General features: G+C 53.4%; 12 protein-coding genes across 12 annotated transcripts; 8 read left to right on the forward strand and 4 right to left on the reverse strand.

The window, feature by feature from the left end:
• Positions 1–1,720: 1,720 nt before the first annotated feature.
• CLUP02_03444 (phosphotransferase) lies at positions 1,721–2,964 on the forward strand (the record flags this gene model as incomplete). The annotated part of the gene is made up of 3 exons (XM_049282465.1): positions 1,721–1,951; positions 2,004–2,521; positions 2,574–2,964. 3 exons carry the CDS (start codon positions 1,721–1,723, stop codon positions 2,962–2,964), a joined length of 1,140 nt encoding a protein of 379 aa, XP_049139608.1.
• A 632-nt stretch (positions 2,965–3,596) lies between these two features.
• CLUP02_03445 (uncharacterized protein) lies at positions 3,597–4,853 on the forward strand (the record flags this gene model as incomplete). The annotated part of the gene is made up of 2 exons (XM_049282466.1): positions 3,597–3,679; positions 3,743–4,853. 2 exons carry the CDS (start codon positions 3,597–3,599, stop codon positions 4,851–4,853), a joined length of 1,194 nt encoding a protein of 397 aa, XP_049139609.1.
• Positions 4,854–5,065: 212 nt separating this feature from the next.
• CLUP02_03446 (uncharacterized protein) lies at positions 5,066–6,689 on the reverse strand (the record flags this gene model as incomplete). The annotated part of the gene is made up of 6 exons (XM_049282467.1): positions 5,066–5,304; positions 5,361–5,962; positions 6,046–6,120; positions 6,176–6,354; positions 6,469–6,538; positions 6,610–6,689. 6 exons carry the CDS (start codon positions 6,687–6,689, stop codon positions 5,066–5,068), a joined length of 1,245 nt encoding a protein of 414 aa, XP_049139610.1.
• Positions 6,690–7,238: 549 nt separating this feature from the next.
• On the forward strand, positions 7,239–8,510 carry CLUP02_03447 (WD repeat domain-containing protein; the record flags this gene model as incomplete). The annotated part of the gene is made up of 3 exons (XM_049282468.1): positions 7,239–7,357; positions 7,441–7,664; positions 7,714–8,510. The coding sequence occupies 3 exons, from the start codon at positions 7,239–7,241 to the stop codon at positions 8,508–8,510; spliced, it is 1,140 nt and encodes a 379-aa protein (XP_049139611.1).
• A 252-nt stretch (positions 8,511–8,762) lies between these two features.
• Positions 8,763–9,613, forward strand: CLUP02_03448 (uncharacterized protein; the record flags this gene model as incomplete). Its single annotated transcript, XM_049282469.1, has 2 exons — positions 8,763–9,123; positions 9,183–9,613. The coding sequence occupies 2 exons, from the start codon at positions 8,763–8,765 to the stop codon at positions 9,611–9,613; spliced, it is 792 nt and encodes a 263-aa protein (XP_049139612.1).
• A 29-nt stretch (positions 9,614–9,642) lies between these two features.
• On the reverse strand, positions 9,643–9,993 carry CLUP02_03449 (uncharacterized protein; the record flags this gene model as incomplete). The annotated part of the gene is made up of 3 exons (XM_049282470.1): positions 9,643–9,786; positions 9,864–9,893; positions 9,976–9,993. The coding sequence occupies 3 exons, from the start codon at positions 9,991–9,993 to the stop codon at positions 9,643–9,645; spliced, it is 192 nt and encodes a 63-aa protein (XP_049139613.1).
• Positions 9,994–10,237: 244 nt separating this feature from the next.
• On the reverse strand, positions 10,238–11,685 carry CLUP02_03450 (ribonucleotide reductase; the record flags this gene model as incomplete). The annotated part of the gene is made up of 4 exons (XM_049282471.1): positions 10,238–10,845; positions 10,899–11,232; positions 11,303–11,566; positions 11,656–11,685. 4 exons carry the CDS (start codon positions 11,683–11,685, stop codon positions 10,238–10,240), a joined length of 1,236 nt encoding a protein of 411 aa, XP_049139614.1.
• A 549-nt stretch (positions 11,686–12,234) lies between these two features.
• CLUP02_03451 (uncharacterized protein) lies at positions 12,235–12,659 on the forward strand (the record flags this gene model as incomplete). The annotated part of the gene is made up of 2 exons (XM_049282472.1): positions 12,235–12,559; positions 12,613–12,659. The coding sequence occupies 2 exons, from the start codon at positions 12,235–12,237 to the stop codon at positions 12,657–12,659; spliced, it is 372 nt and encodes a 123-aa protein (XP_049139615.1).
• Positions 12,660–13,152: 493 nt separating this feature from the next.
• On the reverse strand, positions 13,153–14,150 carry CLUP02_03452 (PH domain-containing protein; the record flags this gene model as incomplete). Its single annotated transcript, XM_049282473.1, has 3 exons — positions 13,153–13,681; positions 13,777–13,991; positions 14,076–14,150. The coding sequence occupies 3 exons, from the start codon at positions 14,148–14,150 to the stop codon at positions 13,153–13,155; spliced, it is 819 nt and encodes a 272-aa protein (XP_049139616.1).
• A 1,629-nt stretch (positions 14,151–15,779) lies between these two features.
• Positions 15,780–18,625, forward strand: CLUP02_03453 (uncharacterized protein; the record flags this gene model as incomplete). Its single annotated transcript, XM_049282474.1, has 2 exons — positions 15,780–15,855; positions 16,044–18,625. 2 exons carry the CDS (start codon positions 15,780–15,782, stop codon positions 18,623–18,625), a joined length of 2,658 nt encoding a protein of 885 aa, XP_049139617.1.
• A 329-nt stretch (positions 18,626–18,954) lies between these two features.
• On the forward strand, positions 18,955–19,486 carry CLUP02_03454 (uncharacterized protein; the record flags this gene model as incomplete). The annotated part of the gene is made up of 3 exons (XM_049282475.1): positions 18,955–19,106; positions 19,164–19,385; positions 19,453–19,486. 3 exons carry the CDS (start codon positions 18,955–18,957, stop codon positions 19,484–19,486), a joined length of 408 nt encoding a protein of 135 aa, XP_049139618.1.
• A 175-nt stretch (positions 19,487–19,661) lies between these two features.
• CLUP02_03455 (uncharacterized protein) lies at positions 19,662–21,171 on the forward strand (the record flags this gene model as incomplete). Its single annotated transcript, XM_049282476.1, has 5 exons — positions 19,662–19,948; positions 20,067–20,313; positions 20,426–20,698; positions 20,785–20,851; positions 20,969–21,171. 5 exons carry the CDS (start codon positions 19,662–19,664, stop codon positions 21,169–21,171), a joined length of 1,077 nt encoding a protein of 358 aa, XP_049139619.1.
• Positions 21,172–21,631: the final 460 nt, after the last annotated feature.

Raw genomic sequence — 21,631 nt, forward strand, 5'->3', positions numbered from 1 at the left:
GTCTACTTGCATTCTATCTCCCTTCTATTTACAAGCCCATTGCCCATGCACAACATGCGGTCCGTCACTTTTCAGTTCATCCGAGCAAGCTAGAGATACGCTCATATCCACTACGCATCAACGTCATGTTCCAGCTTCAATGGTTGCCGCCCTTTCAACTCGCGCAAAGCAGTCCCGGTCCCCTGCCAAGACTACACGTTGTATGAGCGCGGCTCCGAGACGGATCACCCTGATATCCCGCCATGCCACGTCCCATCCGCTCGGTAAAGAGCTGTCAGAGCTATTCGCGGGTGTTCTTTCCTAGTCGAACTTGTTCCGGAGCACACCTCCGCCACATTGATTCCTCTCCAGAGCCGCCCACAGAATCAATCCATCGGGAAGAGCGGTGAGGTGCTCAGATAAGCATGTTTGCTCACGGTTCATCGAACCGTTCTTCCGTGGCGCTCAACCCCCAGTCAGATCAGGATCTGGCATATGTTAGTGTCCAAGACCGGTGCGGCCCGGTGGTTGGCCGCTTATTCTCTTTTATGCTGCTGTGGCTGAACTCGAATTGGAACTATCCAACCACCCAATTTCCAGTGGGTCATCCTTGTCCCGACAGAGACTAGGTATAATATTCCAGACCGTCTCAAGCCAAGTCGAAAACCACCAATGTGCTCTGGTGAGACTGTAATTTTGACCTGCAGAGGTCAAGGGCCATTTGACAAGAGACTGGGGTTTGGAGTTGCATGTGTCGTTTGATCTACTTACACTGCCAAGGGAAACTACTGCTGTTCCACTTCCTCCCGCTGCCCATCTTCAATCTCCTCCTACCTCCAAATTGCACAGAAGTCATTTTCAGCGTGAAAAATGGTTTGTTTCGACTACCTCGCGGACGTAGCACAACGGTCAGCAACGCCATGGCCTCTGTTTACATCTAGAAAGGCATGAAACATCCTTGTCGTTGAGAACCCATTAGAGGCTTACATGATCAGCCATGGTTGTAAGCATGCCGAGGTCGTTGGTAGTGGATGGCATTGTTTGACCTGGTATACTTCGTCTTTCATCGGGCCTATCAGTGGGTGTAAGTGGTGGATCACATCAAATGTCTCACAGAACAGCTTACCTTATGTTTGGTCAGGCGCGGCGCCCTTGTAGGCCAAGGTCCTGTGATAGTTACAAGTTATCGAGAGCGTCGGCCTCGACCTCAGCATTGCGAGGCTTAGGTCTTTGTCTGTAATTCTCGCTTGGATAGGAGCTCGTCTGACGCGAAAGCCCAAATTCGTGTGCCCATTAGAGAACGAAGAACTCAAATATCCATCGACACTGGGATGGGTGACTTGGATTAGTTTCTCATTTGACAGTATCTTTCGAGGTCTACGGGTTTCGCGATGCGATGGAAGAGATTGAAACTTCACGCCGAGTGAGTCATCTGCCCTTTAGCTGCAGGTTGCTGCTGCCCTGTTATTCAACCTGTCCTGGGGAAGCGACACCCCGATGAATTTGTTGGGAGATAACGAAGAGAAAGAGCATTCCCAGCGGTTTTCGAATGAAGCCCGTCGTTTCCTTAGTTTATTACTCGAAAGTATTCCAGTGATTTCTTGAACTACCTCGTGGGTGACGCAAACTTCACACCCACTCATTCTCCAACCCGGTGCAGATATCGCAAGCTATCCCCGCTTTCCCAGACAGGTGACAAAACTGCCCTTATTGAGCTTCGGCCGCAAATCCCATAATTGCGATGGCAGACGAAAGCACATCGGATCGTGTGCTCCGTGAGGTCAAGGCGGAGTTGGGAGGTACGCCATACTCCCTCGAGTCTGCCCGCCTTCTCAGTGGAGGAACGACAAACTTCATTTTTCACGTGAAGCTGCTGGAGCCACTGCTCGATGGGACTGCAGAGGTAGCTGTAAAGCATGGCGAGGGTTTCGTGGCCCAGAGCCCCGATTTCGAACTCCCCACGTCAAGATGCGTGAGTCCCTATATCTTCGACCAGGAGGACATCAATGGCTGACCTCAGGCAGCGGATCGAAGAGAGCTGTTTGAAAGACCTCTCAGCCCGTTCACCACACACCGGCGAGAAGATCACCGTAGCAACTCCGAAGCTGTTCTACTTCAATGAAGAGACCAATACCCAGGTTCAAGCGTACCAGCCAAGCCCACTCAGCCCCAAGAACTATGCAATTGAGTACTTCGCAGCGTCAACCCTGGAGGCGCCAACTCTGGAGACATCAACTCTAGAATCAGTCAAGTCACTATCCCTCGAAATTGGTACGGCTGTGGGTGCGTGGCTCCGGTCATTTCATGACTGGAGCAACTCGGAACATCAGCTCAAGTTTCGCGATATCGCAGCGGGAAATAAGGAAATGCAAACGCTGAAGCGATGGATGAACTATGAACGGCTCCCCAGTTCCATCAAGCGATTCCCGGATATTCTAGGGTGTTGTAATGATATCTTTGCAGACATCGTGGACAGCGTAAAGGAGGAAATGGTAAACGAGCAAGCCCTGCAGGTCATCCACGGCGACTTTTGGACCGGAAAGTAAGTTGCCCCAATCACTTACATTCTAATCATGCTACTAACAATTTATTAGCATTCTTCTAGAAGGGAAACCTTGGGACGACGAACATAGCTGCCTTCTTGTCGTCGATTGGGAGATGTGCCAACTTGCAGTCAAACCTCTTGACCTAGGCCAGATGATTGCGGAACTATACGAATTGAAGCTATACAAAGACATGGAAGCGGGAATCTGGTTGATCCAAGGTTTCGTTAACGGCTACGGTGCAGTGGATGACGACTTTGCGTTCCGAACACTACTTCATGTTGCCGTTCATCTCATCGGGTTTGGCACAACAGTACAGGGCTGGGGCTCGCAAGACCAAGCGAGGGCAGTGGCGACTGAGGGCAGGGACATTTTGAAGAATGCTTGGGCGAAGGACCGCGGATTCTTTGAGAAGCATCCCCTAGGCTGCGTCTTTTCATAAACCCGAGTTGCATTCAACTAGAATCTCGCTGTGACGCGACAGGTTACTTAGTTCTGTACGATGGAAATCGATTTCAGTTGACGCTAGTTTTGTTGTTCGAGCACGAAGACATATGATATAACATCTTGTAGGTATATAGGACATCGTCTTCTTCCTCATTTTTCATTACGGAAGGTTGAACACTGTTTTCCTCGGCGGGAAAGGATGTGCATGAACGGATGAGAACGACGTCGGTTGCCTAAAACATGATGAACTTGAAAATACCTTGATCTAATGAATGGAAAATGTCTATTTAAAAGTCCCAGTATGCTTGCTTCATTTATTGACTTCAATAGATGTTGGGTAAATTTCGCGGGGGTGATGGAGAAGGATGGTTCAGCCCAAAAAATTTCAAATTACACACACCAAAGAAAGTATGAGTCTGAGTCAACTTTGGTGGCGGAACCTTTCTCTCACTTTTCATCATCGACAACAAACTACTGCAACACCCCCTTGGACACTTATGAGGCCATAATAAAGTATACAATACTCATATTCGAGAACGGTCCGAATTTGACTCCTTTAAAACTCAATAACCACACCTGAGCCGCCCTAGCACTTTGACGTCACTCATTGCGACCCGACCCGCCGTCATGAGCAGCAACACGGAACCTCGCCCATGTAGGCGATGCAAGACACCGACTGTCTTGAAAGTGAGAAAGGATCCTCTTTGCGAGTAAGTATTCTCACATGTACATCCTCTAGGCTCAGATTATACAGAGTTAACCAATACGCACAGGACTTGCTATGAACAGCATATCGTCCAAAGAGTCGTGAAGCGCCTCGCCCAGCCATACCGCGATGTAAAGGACAAGCTGGGCACTACCCCCGACGCAAGAGCAAAGTATCTCCTCGGCCTCTCCCTCGGCCCCTCGTCGGCCTCCTTGGTTCAGGTGCTCGACAAGAACCTCCAAGGTCTCAAGGACAAGAACCTGCGCGTCGCGTATGAGGTGCACGTCGTCCACATAGACACCGACCTGTCAAACGCCGCAGACGCCGCGATCTCGTCGTCGTCGGCAAGCCTGCTCTTTGAAAAGTACAAGGAGCAGTTCCCCAACCTCTCGATGCAGATCGTCCCGCTGGCCGACGCCCTCAAGCTGGATACGATAGACTGGTCCGTCCTCCCCGCCCTGCAACCCGGGCTCGCGCCCGCGCAGCAGCTCAGCGGCCTCCTCGAGGCCCTGCCGTCCGTCACGTCGCGGGTGGACATCATGAGGCTCCTGGTGCGGAATCTGCTGCTGTCGCTGGCCGTGGAGAGGGAGTGCCACGCGCTGCTGCTGGGATGCACCACGACAGCCCTGGCCGAGCTGACGCTCGCCGAGACGGCCAAGGGCCGCGGGTTCGCCGTGCCGTGGCAGGTCGCCGACGGTCCCGTTCCCGTCACGACATTGTCCCATGTTGGGGAGGGGCAGAGCGCGGAGGGCGGCGAGGGGGCTGTCCGAGGGACGGAGAAGACGATGCTTCCAGTGTACTACCTTCTTCGAGACGTTTTCAGGCGAGAGGTCATCACGTATGCGGGCCTGATACCGTCTTTGAAGGATCTTGCCCAGGAAGTGGGACCAAGCAGCAACGCTGTCGTCTCGCACAAGGAGCTCAGCATCGAGGATGTCATGGCGCGGTACTTTGAGGAAGTGGAGGAGAGTTATCCCTCCGTCGTCGCCAACGTCGTTCGCACCAGTGGCAAATTGACACGAGAGAGCGACGGCGATGCGTGCGCGGTCTGCGGCATGGATGTGGACGCACAAGGAGATGCTCGCTGGAAGGGTGAGATAGGAGAGGATATTGACGACAGCAGGAAGCGCACCGCAGGGAAACTATGTTATGGATGCGAACGGTCTATATATGGATAGATCGAACAGAGAATGCGCGTTCAAAGCACCTTCACCGGCCAGCCTGTCTGGCGTGACCCTATTCTGCCTCACTACATTCCTAGCCAACCCCCCAATATGTTCTCTAGAAGCCCATCATCGGCTCGCGACATTCCCACCCCGTCTACCCAGCTCATTTTGAACTCCATATATGCAAGGAACGCTGATTTAATAGGTACAAGATCAATGGTTGATCACGGGGTCTGGATGGTGGCCGAAGGCAGGATGCGGTCTTCGAGCTTTCTCATCAGCTTGTTTGTCTGTTCCGCCAGGGTCAGGGTAAGGATGGTGTGGGGCAGGATTCTAGCCAAGTGAGGCAGGAAACCCTTGTAAATAGCCAAGAAGCCTTCAGTGCGGACAGTCTTGGCCAGGCAGTCGAAGACACCCTTGTAGAGGTTTCCGTTTTGGTTGTAAAGGCGAGACATGATGGTGTCTGCCATGAGGATTAGTACAGAACTATGCTTGGGGGAATCTTGAGTTGAGATTTACCAGGAGGGTGCATCACGCAGCAAACGACGAAACCACTGACGGTACTGCTAGCAAGATGCAGAGGCAGACCCTCTTCCATACCCAAGTGGCGGACCAGTCTCCGCTTGGCGAAGAAGTAGGTGGGAAGTTGCACGGAGCTACCGAAACCCGTCCTGATCATGGCCGCACCAACACCACGGTAGAGTCCCCGAATGCCTTCGGCGCCGTAAATTGAGGTCATACCGTTCCAAGCATTGCGGTACTTGTGTTGTGTGCCAGTGGGCATGAAGGGAGAGTAGCTTTGTAACCGTGTCTTGACAAGGAAGAAAGGGCTGCCAGCGGCGGCACCCATGATTCCTGATCCAGCACCGCAAGCCATGTTGATGCCCAGACTCTGCGTCTTGCCGTCCTTGAAGATAAGAGTCGACAGGGTTTCGCGCATTGGCTCGTAGAATCCAAGACGACATCCGTTCAGCAGGACCTGGTAGATGTACGCGCAGCCGATACCGCGGTAGATTCCTTTCACGCCCTCATTACGCACAATAACAGAGACACCCTGCAGAGGGCCTCTGTACTGATGCGGCTGGTGTCCCTTGTCCTTCAATTCTCCTTGCAACTGCATTCTGCACACGTCGGGGGGAGGGGTCAGCGTGTTGCCGGCGGCAGGGTGCGGGAAAGGAGCGAGCGTCGTCGCTATCAGACGCACCGGATCTTGACAGTCTCGAAAGGATGCGTGGCCGTTACAGCGCCGCAGGCGGCAATGCCGCCGGCGATGAAGGCGCTGTTGCGAAGGTTAGCTTCGCTGGTCTTGCGGATGCCGAACTGCGGGCCATGACTTGCCCAAGGGTTGTTGACATTGTGTCAATTGGTCTTGTCGCAGCGATAAGAAATAATTGGATATCGTCGATGTGAAAGATGCTGGTAATTTGTGGTTGCGACTCCTATGATAGTCGGGGTTCGTTTGGAAGGAGAGAGAGAGAGAAAGAGAAAAGAGTGACACCGCGATCTCGGAATGCTAGTACCTAAAATGACGGAACAGCGCGGGTCAGCAACATTGACGTCGTGGCAAGTCGATAGCCAGTCAACATCGACAAATGCAAATTCCTGAGCAGATTTTTACATAGCCTACTGGTCGAGAACCCGTTCGCCGTAATGCGCGCAACTCAAGAGAGGAAGTTGGCGATATGACTGCGATATGGCTTGAGTTCCGTCGGGCTGGCACTGGGCCGACGTGACTGGATTGACCCTTTTACCGGGGCTACAGGTCTACAGGTCTCTCAGTAAGCTCCGCGCGCGGAAGAGAAATTGGGATTTTTCTTGCTCAAAGTCAATATGGCCGTGGATAGCCATTGCCGATCCCGGCGTCTGTAGGTCCCAATTGGCAGGGTTCGTGGGCCACAGCGGCCTAAGTCGGTATTCGGTACCCCAGACCTTGACCAAAAAGGGGGGCGTCAATTTAGCTGGCCCATTGCCGGACGCCAGTTTCCAATGCGAAGTCGTGCATTGTCAACGATGGGAGGCTGGCAATTACAAGGTGTGGCTGAGAACCGATCTCGAACACGCCAGGGGTGGTCTAAAAACTGTGGCACAGTCAGCTCTCCCATGACCACAACCCCGCGAAAGTGAAATGGGGAAGCTCTTTGGTTTCCTCCGGTCGCATCGCATGACAAGACGCGGTCTGACTTCCCGTTCACATGATTCATACCTGCAGCAACCTCAGGACGACTGCACTTATTCACACATACTTTGAAGGAACTTGCCTAGTTCTGCCGAGTTTGCCGCACAGCCTCAAGTTTCCTCCTGCGACGGGTCGTTTACTTACGGCTCGCGACAGCATCATTTGAGGTGTCGCTGTTCGACTCAGCCAGGATAGCTCTCGGAATCCTCAAGGAACCCATCATGGCTTCAACGGCTATGGACTTGGACCATCGCGAGTCGACTCCAGCTAACGGAAATTCGCTCAACATTACGCGGTCTCTGACAACCAACAATACTACCCCTTTGAGCGAAGTCATATCGTCATTTCGCCCAACAAAGGCAAGGAGTGCCCAAAAACCGTCTAGGGAGCTCTCTGACTGATTAGTTTCCAGCTTTTCAAAAGGCAAGACATCAAGGATGGCCGTCCGCAACCTCACGTGCTGTCACTCGACTTCGACGACCCAGGCGAACTTCTCATGACCTCTGAGAGCGACGAGACGATTCAGATTTACAGCGTAAAGGAAGGCATACACAAGAAGAATTTGCTAAGCAAGAAGTACGGCGTCAAGCTGGCAAAGTTCACGCATACGAGCTCCAGCATCATCTACGCGAGTACGAAGCAGAATGGTAGGCGCTCTTACGCTCGACCCGCCGCACAATGGCTAACGTCTACCAGATCAGATCCGATATTTGGCTACCCACGATAATTCCTTCATCCGATACTTCGAGGGCCACGAAAAGAGCGTCACAGATATTGCCATACACCCAGGCGCTGATAACTTCATCTCTTGTAGCCAGGACAATACTGTGCGCCTTTGGAATATTTCGACGAAGCAATGGTGCGGTCAACTGAACCTCAACTCTCCGTATCTCACCGCATACGATCCGTCGGGGCAGACTTTTGCTGTCGCGTGTACGAACAGCGGAAGCGTTCTGCTATATGACTGCCGCAACTACGACAAGGCGCCATTTGCGACCTTCGATGTCGTTGATGCCGGCAGACACGTGGACTCACAGTTCGTAGTCAGGGGTTGGACAAAGCTGGAATTTTCGAACGACGGCAAGCATATACTCGTCGGCACTCGCGGCCCCGGCCACTTCATACTCGATGCTTTCGACGGGAGCTTGAAGGCGTACCTGCGTAAGCCCGAGGGCGGAACCCGGCGGCTGGCGGCTGGTGAGACATCAAGCACCATCAATGGCAGTATGCCGAAGACGGACCAGCCCACAATCGAGAGCAGCGGTGATTGCTGCTTCTCTGTGGACGGTCGTTACGTTCTGAGCGGTGGTCCAAAGGATGTCCTGGTCTGGGATATCTTGACACCGCCCCAGAACGAGAACAAGACCCTCGACGCTACATGGGTATTGGAGGAAAAGCGAGAGGCAGCGGTGTTAGCATTCAACCCGCGGTACAACTTCTTTGCGACGGCAGATCAAGATGTGATGTTCTGGGTGCCCGATCCTCATGCATGAAGCGGTCGGAGCATCAGTGTAGGAAATTTAGAAGCTGCGAAATGGCGGTCTGGAGGGGTCAATTACTTTCGGAGTCTAGGATACGAGATACCCCAACCCGTTGAGGAAAGTCGACATGAATGAATTTTGTTGAAACCTCGGGAAATCACTGGTTATCATCTTGTCTTGAAAATATGCATGTTAGAATGGTGAAGTATTGGAGCTTGGGGTGACAGTCCCAAGTGTGCGGCTTAAACTTGCCCCTCGCCAGGCATGCAAGGTCGGGGTACCTCAACTTGGGATGGCCGAACCCCACCAAAATTGCGTCCTCCACCAAAGCCAGGCCACCTCTACGACACCCAACGTCACTCCGACCACCACGGCGCGCACGACACCCTAGCGAACACTCCTCGAACCTACCTCCTCGAGAGACTCGGATCGCCATTTCTCAGGCGCTCAGTTACCGACGACACCTCCCAAGTACGCGCATACAGACCGGACCACCGCGCAAGGCCGTGGCCTTTTCTCCTCTCTCCACCCCCATCACTACCGTCACATCGCAATGCCGACCTACAAGACCAGCCAGGAATGGCTGGAGCAGTCGTCTCTGCTCCTCCAGGCCCGTCCGACTACCGTAAGCCTGACCCGCATACTAGCAACTCATCTGCCAACCCTGGACGAGGGAAAACGTAGCGGCGGCTAACCTCCAGCACCCCAAACAGACTAGAATCACAACAAAGTACTCCATCAAAGTAGTCAAACCCCGAAAGACCAAGACCTCGGAGGACGCCTCCGCCGCAGCACCCGCAGAAGATGCAACCATGACAGACGCCAAACCCCCGCGCGGCTCCCTCGTCATCAAGACCTTCGACCCGGTCAGCGGCGTCGCCCTCAAATACCGCACCACAAAGGCCGCCGAGGTCTCCCGCCTCATCACCTGTCTCGGCGCCCTGGGCCGCACAATGTCCACCTCGAAACCGGCAACATTGGACGCCGCCGCCGCAAACAAGGACGAGCCGATGGCCGATGCGGGTGGGGAGGACACGCCGGCCGGCGCGGCGACGCCTGTGGAGAAACCCCAGGCTGCTGGAGGTGGAAAGAAGAAGAAGAAGGGCAAGAAATGAGGATTGGGATCGAGACAGTACTGGGGTGGTTAGTTGGAAGTGGGAGATGCAAAGCTGTTCGTGGGTAGGGGACAATATTGAGGCTGATATGTCGGGAGAGTCGCAGCCAACAGACACATCTTGGAGAACACATCACTATTCGGAAGGGCCTCAGCGAGTCTCATTGAAGCCTGCTAGCATGTGTATGCGAGACGTCTTCAGACGAATTTCAGGGGAATTTCTTAACAAAGTGGCAACAACACGAGCGCACAAGCTCATGAGAAGCAATAGATGGAAAACACTAGAACACATCACAAAAGAGAGACGTTCGGTGGTTGTTGTTATATCATGTGCGATTGCTAAAAAGAGAATCACTGCGGTACATTATCCATCAAAGACATTCATGCCCCATTTTCCACAGTCATCCAACCAGTCCTTGGGAACCTCCAACTCCCTGTAAAATGATCCCCGCCAACGCCATGTATGTACGAAAAGAAAAACAGCTCTAAACCTCAGCTCAGGTGTGGGAAGGGGGTTTGAGTGTGGAGTGTGAGATGACGCTCTGGCAAACACCATGCGTGTGCAATGTACAAGGGTATATGGGGGAAAAGGAAACAACAAAAACTTCAGACGCTCTAAGATGATTTAGAAGTCCTCATCGAAAGCGAAGTCTCCGCCGTTCTCTCCCTCAACCTTGGTCTCTTCTTGCGCCTTCTTGGTGCTGTTGAGCACACCAGCCTTCTGGTAGTCAGCGACACGCTTCTCGAAGAAGTTGGTCTTGCCACCAAGGGAGATATTCTCCATGAAGTCGAAGGGGTTGGAAGACTTGTAGACCTTGTCGTTGCCAAGAGCGACCAGGAGGCGGTCAGCAACGAACTCAATGTACTGCTTCATCAAGTTGGAGTTCATGCCGAGAAGAGCGCAGGGCAGAGCCTCAGTGAGGAACTCCTGCTCAATCTTGACGGCATCAACGATGATGTCCTCAATGACCTGCTTGTTGGGGCGGTGCTTGAGGTGAGAGTACAAGAGGCAGGCAAAGTCGGTGTGCAGGCCCTCGTCACGGGAGATGAGCTCGTTGGAGAAGGTCAGACCGGGCATGAGACCACGCTTCTTGAGCCAGAAGATGGAGGCAAAAGCGCCGCTGAAGAAGATGCCCTCAACAGCGGCGAAGGCAACCAGACGCTGGGCGAAGGAGGAGTTCTCGTCGCTGATCCATTTCAAGGCCCAGTCAGCCTTCTTGCGAATGGCAGGGACTGTGATGCTAGTTAGTGATGCGCTCATGTAGGCGCGGGTTGTGTTCACGTACTGGTGTCAATGGCGTTGAAGAGGTAGGTGCGCTGCGCGGGCTCCTTGATGTAGGTGTCGATGAGGAGGGAGTAGGTCTCGGAGTGAATGTTCTCCATCATGATCTGGAAGCCGTAGAAGCAGCGAGCCTCAGGGACCTGGACCTCGCCGGAGAAGCGCTCGACGAGGTTCTCGTTGACGATACCGTCGGATGCGGCGAAGAAGGCAAGAATGTGAGAGATAAAGTACTTCTCATCATCGTTGATCTTGTTGTTCCAGTCGTGGAGATCCTTTGAGAGATCAATCTCCTCGGCGGTCCAGAAGGAAGCCTCGGCCTTCTTGTACATTTGCCAGATCTGGAAGTGAAGAGTTAGTCATGGGTCAACGAGCAAACCACTTTACGCGTCTTGCGACGCGTTCACATACCTCATGGTACTTGATGGGGAATAGGACGAAGCGCTGGCCGTTCTCCTGGAGGAGGGGCTCATCCTTCTCCTGCTCCTTGATGCCGGGAGCGATAACAATCTTGTTCTCGTTCTTGACTTCTTGTGTGGGCTTTGTCTGAACATCGGTCTTCTCGGTTGCGGTGGCAACGTCGGATGTGAGGGGCTGATTCTCCTTGTCGGCGGGGTTGAAGTTGAGCTTCTTGACGGGAGACTCCATCTTGAAAGAGTCGAGGGCAGCAGCGGCCTGGAAAAGTGGTTGTTAGCGATTGCGACCATGAAAAGCGCGTGGACCATAGTCAAGCTCGGCTTAACCGAGTGGTGACGTTTACTTACCTGCTTGGACGGAGTGACTTCGATAGACATGGCGGAAGTGTGTAAAATGTGGTGGGAGAGGAGGAATGAAGGCAATTGAATGGAAGAAGGGGAAGACAAGACTTTGGAAGAAATAAATTGAGGTCGTGAGTCTGTCTTTGGCTGTGGTATTGTCGTGATTGGGAGTGAAGAAGATGTCTGTTGATGGTCGAGGAACTCTGGAAAGGCAGAGTTTATGTAGCGGGCAAGCAGCACCGAGCGCTAGGTAGTGGGACGCGTTGAGCACAGGGCAGGGATACTCGCGTTTTCGTGTTTTCTACGGAGCAAGGTACCTAAGTACTTGGGTACCTCGAGCTTCGTACCTTTTTCGTAGGTGGCTATGGAAGCTGGTCTGATTGCCCAGAGCACTTAAAGCTGAATCCACGCGCCGTCAATTCCCCTCCACCCCACTGAAAAGCGCGTCTTCCAGGGGCATCGCCGGCGCGTTTCGTTCCAAAGTGGAAGGATCTTGTCTCGCTTCTCACCTTTCCACTTCCAGACCCTGTAAAGTGCCCAAGACCTGGCGCAGAAAAGTCTACCGACTGTGGTCCCAAAGGGAATATGCCAGGCCCAGCCCTCTTTTTTTGGCCCTTTTTTCCCTCTTCAACATGCTCATCATTTGTAAGTTGGGTCGAGCTACGACGCCGAAGTGGCCGCTTGCGTTCCACCCCCCGGCACGCCAACCAGGCAACACGATGTCATGGCCGGGAAACCAGAGCAAGCTCTGTCCGGAGACTCGAGAGCTTCGGCCGAGCCACACACGTTCCAGAAATCCCATTTCCGCCTACAAGCCCCATCTCCCGGCCCTGCACACGCTTCTTTGAGCTGGATTCTTCCTCGGCGTTACGACTCGACGCGTTCCAAGCCCATCCTTCCCCTAGGTACTTCGATGTCAGGTATCAGATCAGATCTGATAAACTGAACACGTCCTAGCTCCAGCTTCAGTGGAACCCAAGTGGCCCATCCAAGACTCATCAGCCATGTAATCTCGTCTAAGCATCGACAAATACTGACTGTATGACTCTCGGCTGCGGGTCGACGCGTTCGAAACGGACTTGCGGAATTACCATCACCAGTCTGATCGTCAATTTGACCGTTGGCACGGACACCGATTTTCGGATTCCCATCCAGATCCAAACAGTTGATGTGTCACGTACACGTCAACTCTTTGCAAGGCCTTAATGTTTCTAGTGAATCGTATTAAACTACTGACAGCTTAACTAAAGCAGTGTGGGTATGTAAAAGAAAAGGTTTCGTGTCATGTTCATCTTCTTCGTCCAAGTCTTCATAAAACAAGCATGCAGAGCCAGGCAGACCAAGTGTCCGTCATCTTTTGACCATCCATAGGCTACACGCAAACACCAAGTGTGCTTTCCAGCCACCGCGAATTCCGACGAGTTACCCCATGTGTCGTCATCGCCAACTCCGACATTCGACTCTTCTTTTTCTTGAAAAGTATTTTTTCGAGCAGCCGGTAGTCTAATGACGCGATTGACGAGCAGGTCTGTCTCTGGGATCGCGAGCCGCCTCAACATCGTCATCAACTCTCGAGCGACCTCCAAACCCGAACCAGCCTCGACCGCCGGGACGCTCCTCTCTGACTGCAGCGGCGGCTGGAGCAGTTGGTGTGCGTTCGTGGCGGCCTGCTGACATGTGTCCATTGCGAGAAGGCTCACGGCTGACGTATTCGGGCGGAGTGCGGTCGCCTTGCAAGCGATCCCATTCATCTGCCTCACTCGGGTCGACGGCTGGAATGGGAGCTCCGCTGCGCTTCAGGTTCTTCTTTCCCTTCTCGCGAAGATGCTCCTCGAGAAGGATGGCGTTCTTGGTGTTGGCGCGGAAAGCAGCATCAGCGATGTCGCCCACGAAAGGCACCAGGCCAATGACGAAATCGATAATGATGTTGAACATCATCTGGGATTTGACTGGATTTGGGAGTCCACCTTCGACCTTAGAGCAGGTTCTGAACACCATCATGGCCATGAAAGCATCGAGAACATCACCAACACTAAAGCCAACATGATGTTAGTCGTTGTCTTGTCGATAAGCCGAATGGGGACTGTGGGGGCGATGCAGCAGCAGGGGAGGAGGACAGGCACTTACGCAGGAACTAAACCGATGACGCTACCCCATCCAAATTTCACACCACAGCAGCTGAAAAGCGACTGATCGAGACGGTAGGCTCTTCTCTTGACTTTGGTCAAAACCTCGCCATCTTGCTTGGAAAGGCCAGGCGGCAAGGCCTTTCTGCGCTTCTTGACCTTGCCGTTGGGGGTACCATCAAGCCTGGTGGCGGGGACGCTCTCAAAGTAAGGGTCCTGGTGATGAGGTCAGTATATTTTGTTCGTGGATCCACCGTATCGCAGGTGAGCACAGGGCCCAGGTGTACTAAGGTAACGTACCTCGCGGCCAAATTTGTTTTCGACCTTCTCAGCAAGAATCTTCTTGCTGACCCACTTGGCGATGAGACTGGCCATGTTTGCAGTTGTATCGTTGACGAAGTGCCGAACCTCTAGGTTGTGTGTGAGTGCCGGTTTGCGAAGAACGGTGTTTCCCAGTCACTGGTAGTGATGAGTGGCGCACTAAGACAGAGACAAGCTCGTCAGGACCGTTGTTGGCAAAAGCTTTCGCAAGGCGGCCCTCTGTGCTCTTGGCTTAGATTGAAGTAAGAATACCTTGACAAGCTGGTAGGTATTCCTGAAGGTAAGGTTGTCAAAGGTCAAGAGGTTCCAAGACGGCTGCGGCAACCGAGCGAGAGGACCGGTCTTGGTGATATAAGTAGGTGTTGAGAGAAAAGCCGGGAAGCTGGCTGGCAGGGTCCGAGCTGCCAAGGTGTGGTAAGGTATGGGTTGTATAGGTGGTATGGTACTGCGTAGATCAAGTTGCCTCTTGTGCTCATTACACACTACGTAGGTAGGTCGGTTTGTAGCTAAGTTACAAGAGGTTGGTCCCTTGGACGCTTGTTTTCCCCCGCGGGCGCCCAGAATTCCTGTTTTGACAAGCCAGGGGACCAGACTACCATCATGATGTAATTTTGTCGGTCACTGCACGCCAATGCAAGTGCCTCAGTTCCGAGAGGCCTCTTCAGTGGGGTCTGAGCAGGCTAGACCGCAGTCGTTTCACATCATGCTGCAGCGGCCAGTTGGCTGGTCTCCAATGAGCGTGCGCCGCGACTGGTCTTCAATGGCCCTGAATTGCATGCACTGCAGCACACAAAAGCACTCACGGGGCCTGCCAGCAGACTCAGCAGTGAGAGAGAGAAGAAAGGCCGGCACGTCCAGCCACGCAAGTGTGGCAAGTGATGTACGTGCACAGCCATATTGTGGCTGTGTTCTTCTCCAGAATCTTCAATGTTCGCCCCTTGAATCAAGGAAGCTCCCACCTCTCGGGTGCATTCCACCGAAGGGAAATTGTCATAGGATGAAAAGCTATTGAGGGGGCTTGCCTGTTGGCCTCCATGCTTAATTCCTTCAACAGTTGAGGCAACATATAGCTGACAGGGAGCGGTCGAGACCGGATGGAAGCGAGGTGTTGATCTGATGTGGTTGACAAGCTGGAGAGATGGGCTGTGTCATGACAGTTTGGCCGCACAATCTATGCGCACTGTAATCATTATTGAACTTGACGTGTGATGAGACAGTGCGCGGTTTGACACCTACGGAGATGGGGAGGTTGCACCCAATCACGAGCTCGCTTAGCAGCTTGCGACCACGGCATCCAGTCAGGCATCTCGAGGAACGGGCCCACGGGGATGCCAGCTAGGTACCTACCTACCTTACGCTGTACCTTACCTACCTTACCTTAGCTGCCTGACGTTGCAGTATCTGCCATCGTCAACAAAGACGTGCAGTGCCCGTCGCTACTCCGCACCCTACCTCATCCAAACTCCAAATCATCACCATCACATCTGAGAGGCCGCTTGTCAGCGCATCCGCTCCAAACAACAAACATACCGCATCCCTGGGAAGCCACACCTGTCCCGCAACTCCATCCTCCTTGATCCGCTGAATTGCCCGTCGCTGCCGATTCTCGTTGCAGCACGCGCAATCCGGTCGCAAGCGGAAAGCTTTGAGCCCGACCAAATACCAAGCCTCTCCTTCCGTACCATGCAACGGTTCCTCAACTCGACCTCAACACAGACTCATTGCCAGGAGCATTTCGCCACCTTTACTCCCTCGCCAGGTACACCCGACTAAAATAGAAATATCGTCCTTGGGACATGTTATTAGCCATCGCGCAACATGGCCGAAGAAAAGATGCAGTTAGAGGATTGTTGGTTGCCCCACACCTTGGAAGATACACGGCGATAGCTACTCAGCCTTGCGCCATCAACTCATGACAGTTGCTGCGGCAGGACTAACAGTACATAGGGTTGGACGATCTATGTGTTCGATTTATCATCAACCTACCTGAAGAAGACCTGTCGTCCGTTGCTCGCATCTGTTTCCAAATAGAGGAGGCACAATGGTTCTACGAAGACTTCGTCCGGCCACTTGACCCCACGCTTCCTTCAATGACACTTCGAAGTTTCAGTCTTCGAATTTTCCAACATTGTCCCCTACTAGCTCCGTTTTCGGTCGAGAATCATACAAAGGCTTTTGAGGAGTTCTTGCAGTACAAGACTCGAGTCCCTGTGAGGGGAGCCATCATGCTCAACGAGGCTATGGACTCGACAATCTTGGTCAAAGGCTGGAAGAAGGGCGCCAACTGGAGTTTTCCTCGCGGGAAGATCAACAAAGACGAAGATGACCTTGAATGCGCCGTTCGTGAGGTATACGAGGAGACAGGATACGATTTGCATGCTGCTGGCCTGGTTCCCAAGAACAGAGAAGACGTCAAGTACATCGAGGTCACCATGAGAGAGCAGCAGTTGAGGCTCTACGTCTTCCGCGACGTACCGATGGACACTCACTTCGAGCCACGCACGAGGAAAGAGATCAGCAAGATTCAGTGGTACAAACTATCCGAGTTACCCGCTTTTCGAAAGAAAGGAAACCAACCTCAAAACGAAGCCGCCGCCGCCGCCAATGCGAACAAGTTTTACATGGTTGCACCCTTTCTGGTCCCTTTGAAGAAATGGGTCGTGCAGCAAAAGAGGAAAGATGCTGTCAAGGCTGCCAACGAGGCGCACTTCAACCCGTACTCTCTTCACGAAGAGCCTGTCACTGAAGACGAAGTTTGGCAAACCGAACCCGCGACTGATGTTTCGACTCGGACGCCGGGCCTCGATACTCTGGAGGGTGCAACACAGGAATTGCAGCGTCTATTGAAGGTCCATCCCACGGCAGCGCAAGCAACATCGAAGCCAGCTTCTCCGGATATTGGAGCAGACAAAGGAGCATCGCTGCTCGCTATCCTGCAGGCCAAGAATCAAGCAGTCGCCCAAGGGGTCCCAGTCTCGCACCTCCCTCAGACGCCCCTCGATCATACTATTAGGCAGGCTCCACAGCCTCAAAGCCCTCATGGTCAGCATCACCCTCAGCAACGGGCACCGCTGGCGAGTTATCAAGCTCCTCCGGCATTCCCCATCGGTCCAGATGGAACACCACAGGCTTGGGCTTTCCAACAGTCTGGAAATGCTGGCTCAGCTCATCCTCAAGCCAGGCAATACGGTCCTTCAATGATGGGTGGCCCTGCTCAACTGCCACAGCCGCCCCTGAGGCATCCTCAACCATTGCCGCCTCAAGCTCAAAAGATTCTGCTGAACCGAAATGCGTTCGCCGACGGCACACCCCCGCCGCCCCCTCAACACGCACAGGGGACTGTCAACCAACCCATGGCGAATGCTCAATATCAACCAGCACACTTCCAGCAGCAAAGCCAGAGCATGATGTATCAGCCCAAGCCGCCTAGCAGTCACCTCTCTAATCACTCTATGGCACTCTTGGGAGTGCTCAAGTCGGATACAAGAACTGCTAGTCCAGATAAGGCTCGTCAAGCATACCAGCAGCCCTACGGATCCGCATCTCAGGGACAGGGACAATCGCCAATTGGACTTCATGGAAACGGAGCTCCTCAGTATCCTCAGTCGCCTAGCATGTCGGGGGCAGGCGTAGCACACCCCCAGGGAAGTCCATCCACGAGGGCCCAGCAGCCTATCGATCCTGCGCATCGGTCTGCCCTCCTTTCCATGTTCAAGAACCCTGAAGTCAGCTCCCCACCTGCCAACCAACCCGTCGAATTACCCGGAACTACAGCTAGCGCTGCTCTTTTGAAGGGAATATCTACTGTAAAGGCTAGCAATCAGGAGGTTCCCAGCCCTGTGTTCCGTGGAGTTCAGCCAGCTTCAAGCAGTCCTCTGAGCAGACCACCTCAGAGCGCTTCGGATCCAACCACACAAGTACCCTTCCAAGGTCTATCGCTCCAATCTCAGCTCGGTAGACGAGAGCACAGAAGCCCTCAGACCATTGGAGGTTACAGCCCGAGAACGATGGAGAACAGAGGTCTCTATAATCAAGGCGCGAATAACAATTCCACCATATACAATAATCACTCGCCCCAAATGAACCCGAATCAGATCCTCCAGCGAGCCGAGAACATGAGCAAGCCTGTTGGCCCTCGTGCGCCTGCTCTAGCCTCGGTTTTCGGGGTCGACAAGCCGGCCAGTTTGGCCAGCCCGCCGTCAGCGTCCGCTCTCCCCGCACCTGTTGGGCTGCAGCAGAAATCACAAATGCCCCCCGAACAGAGGCAGAAGCTTCTATCACTTTTTGGCAAGCCTCAGTCGCCGAGCCCCGGGCCTGGCTTTGCTCCCGAGGATAAGGGAAAGGCCAGGGAGATGATGGCTCCGGACGGGAGCATGCGATCACGTGTGGCTTCTTTGGCCTCTGCAAGCGGTCAGGGCGTACAGGAGGGCCTGTCAGAGTCTCGTCGCGGCAGTCAGACACCGATTTCTCCTGCCGACCGAAGTTTCCTGCTTGGCTATTTGGCATCAGTTGCCAATAACGCTAAGTAGGCTTCAATGCCTCGATCGAACGGTATGAAGGTGACCGAGTGAAGAGGAATGCAGGAGTTCACCGCGCGATTTTCCTGGGGTACACGCTTGATTTGTGTTTCGTAGTTCCTTTGCTTTCGGTGTTGCATTGCGACGGGTTGATGGGATTCCAAACGTTTTTTTAAAGGTGGCAAAGCATTGCTTGGGGGAGAAGGGCCAAGGTGCAGGATGGGATATCGAGGCAGGAAAACTATACCCTGGGACACACCTCATTTACCAGTTTCGCAGCAGTCATTGGGTCCAATGCTTCAGATATTAAATAAGCCACTTTGTCTTTGATTCACGCCGTAATGCTCGAGGTGAAGGAGAAGCACTGGATACCACCAGCCAGCGTTGATACATGGGCTCACCTTTCAAACCCCGCCCCCGCGCAATCCCACGTGGCTGTTTTCCCGTTTCCGGCCGTTCGCCGTGGCGTGATATTCGAGAGCGGCCCGCACCGGTCTGCTTGGGCTCTTCCATGAGTCCGTACGGTAGCACTTTGACTTAGTTTGTCAAGTAGGTATGCTTTCGTTACCCCAATCGAAAGTGGCCTGATGCTGCGTGGGACGGTTCTCTGGTCCTCTCTTTCGCTTATCCGCCCCTTCACCTCTCTCGGTATAAGCCACATGAGCAATGGGAACAGCACAGCAGAAGCCTGCTTTGAGATGTCTGGGGTGAGATACACCGAGCTTGAGTTATACCAGGACTCCGCGTGTGCCATGATTTCCCATCGAATCATGTAGGTTTCGTTCAGGTGTGGCCGTCTTCTGGGCACGCCGATGACACCACTTGACTCTGGAGGCGAGCTGGCATAAGAAGTCGGAGAACAGCACACCATAGACCGTGGAGGAGAGTAACTTGTAGAAACGGACAAACACCATTTTCAACCAGAACCTTTGATTCATACTTACAGCAAGCACCGGATCCGGTTATCAAACTACCCTCGTAATTGATCTTCCACAGACCCAGACTGCAAAGAAAGGAAGCCCGTTAGACAAGAAGTGCCCGGCTAGCAATGTTCTTCACCACCTCCCCAGACGCCCTCTTCATCCCGCCCACGACCATCGACCCGGTGGGCTTCGGCAAGGTCGCCATCGTCACAGGGTGCGGCTCGGGCGTGGGCCTCGCGTGCGCGCAGCTGCTCCTGGCACACCAGTACTCCGTCTGCGGGCTCGACACGCGCGAGTTCAACTACGCGCTGCTTCAGGAGGCGGACCACGGCCGGTTTCATTTCCACCGCGCCGATCTCACTGGGCCGAAGGCGTGCGAGGATGGGGTGTATGCTGCTGTTGCTTCCTTTGGGTGAGTTTTGTGTTGTTCGAGGATGCTGTTCCGGGGGGGGGGGGGGGGGGTCGGCCAAAAGAGGAGAGGAAGGGTATCGATCTGAGATATGATGATGAACTGACGGGTGATACTCCAGCGGACGTATCGACTTGCTCGTCAACGTTGCGGGCGTGATGGGATCGTTTAGCAGCGCCGACGGCGTGACGGACTCGGAGTGGGATCGGGTAGTGGCCGTGAATCTCACGGTCCCGGTCAAGATGATGAGGTCGGTGATCCCCTTTATGCTCGAGAAGAAGTCGGGCGTCATCGTCAACGTCGCCAGCACGGCCGGCGTCTCGGGAGCCGTGGCTGGGATAGCGTATACGTGCAGCAAGCACGGTCTGGTTCGTTCTCTTTCTCCTATTTCTTTGCCAACTTTTTTTACTTCGCTGGGTAGACTTCTCGGTAGAAGTCCTCGAGGGTAGATCGAACATCGCTGACACCCTGAGACGGTAGATCGGCGCCACCAAGAATGTGGCATGGCGCTTCCGCAAGGAAGGCATCAGGTGCAACGCGGTGCTCCCTGGCGCCATCGACTCGCGCATCGGCAAGGCCATTGCCGCCGGCCACGGAGGAGACGAGGAGTTCGATGCAGAGGCGTACGCGCAGGTTGAGCCCGTTCATGCCCTCCACGCCCAGGCGTCCGACTCGACGCCGAATATCACGCCACTTGAGGTCGCGCAGTCGGTGGTGTTCTTGGCGACGGACCAGGCGAGAACGATTAACGGGGTGAGTCTGCCGATTGACCAAGCTTGGAATGTTGTTTGAGGAGGACGTGGTTTGTTCGGGTTCGGTGATGATATGTTTTGCTTCAGTATGTGACCTGCCTGATGTTGAATACGGACAATGGAAGACACGTTTGGGCTGGAGTTGTTTTTCAGGGTTAGTTCTACCGATGGAATATAAATTTATTCCTGGTCTCCTACCAATTCGTGTAATGGCCGTTTCATACACCTAGCACAAGAGCGACACCGGTATGGTGACATCTGATTAATACAGGACATCGCCTACCTCCCGGTCGAATAACCCATCACCACAATACGACGAAGATGGACAACAAATCAACAAAAAAGCTCGGGCGTTGGCTCGAACCCTATCCCTACGTAAAACCAGCGCCCCAGTTTCTTCATCACCCGTTTAACCACCAGGCTACGTGGCCCCAGCAAGTTTGCACTATACCAGGGAGACTCTCCTTCCTCTGAATCTGTGACTATATACCCTTTAGCCTTTCGTAGGAGACTGGAAAACATGGGAAACTGGAATGAACAAGCAAACGACAAGAAGTCAGGTGCAATATAATGATCCACGGGGCCCTCAATACTGTGGTTATAAGGGTCCAAGACAGTGTCTTCCCTGGGACAGAAAATGAGACATCACCCAGAGTCAGGAAACAGACTTCTGCTTAGATACTCTACTCTTATTTGACGAGTAGTTCAAGGTACAAAAGTCCCTGAGAAACACGTTTGTAGTTGGTGCTTTTGTTGATGCTGGAAAATCGGAATTAGTCATAGGTCTATTTCATCTTCGCAGATGGACTCGAAGATCCGCGGAGTGAGTGGCATCTAATAAAGTAACAAACAAACTCGAAGCGCAGGGTATCTCTAGAACTCCGTGCTACCATCCAGCCAAGAAATATTGCATACTCCTTCCCCCAAAAGACTC

This window comes from Colletotrichum lupini, chromosome 2 (assembly GCF_023278565.1).
Source record: "Colletotrichum lupini chromosome 2, complete sequence".
Classification (NCBI taxonomy): domain Eukaryota; kingdom Fungi; phylum Ascomycota; class Sordariomycetes; order Glomerellales; family Glomerellaceae; genus Colletotrichum; species Colletotrichum lupini.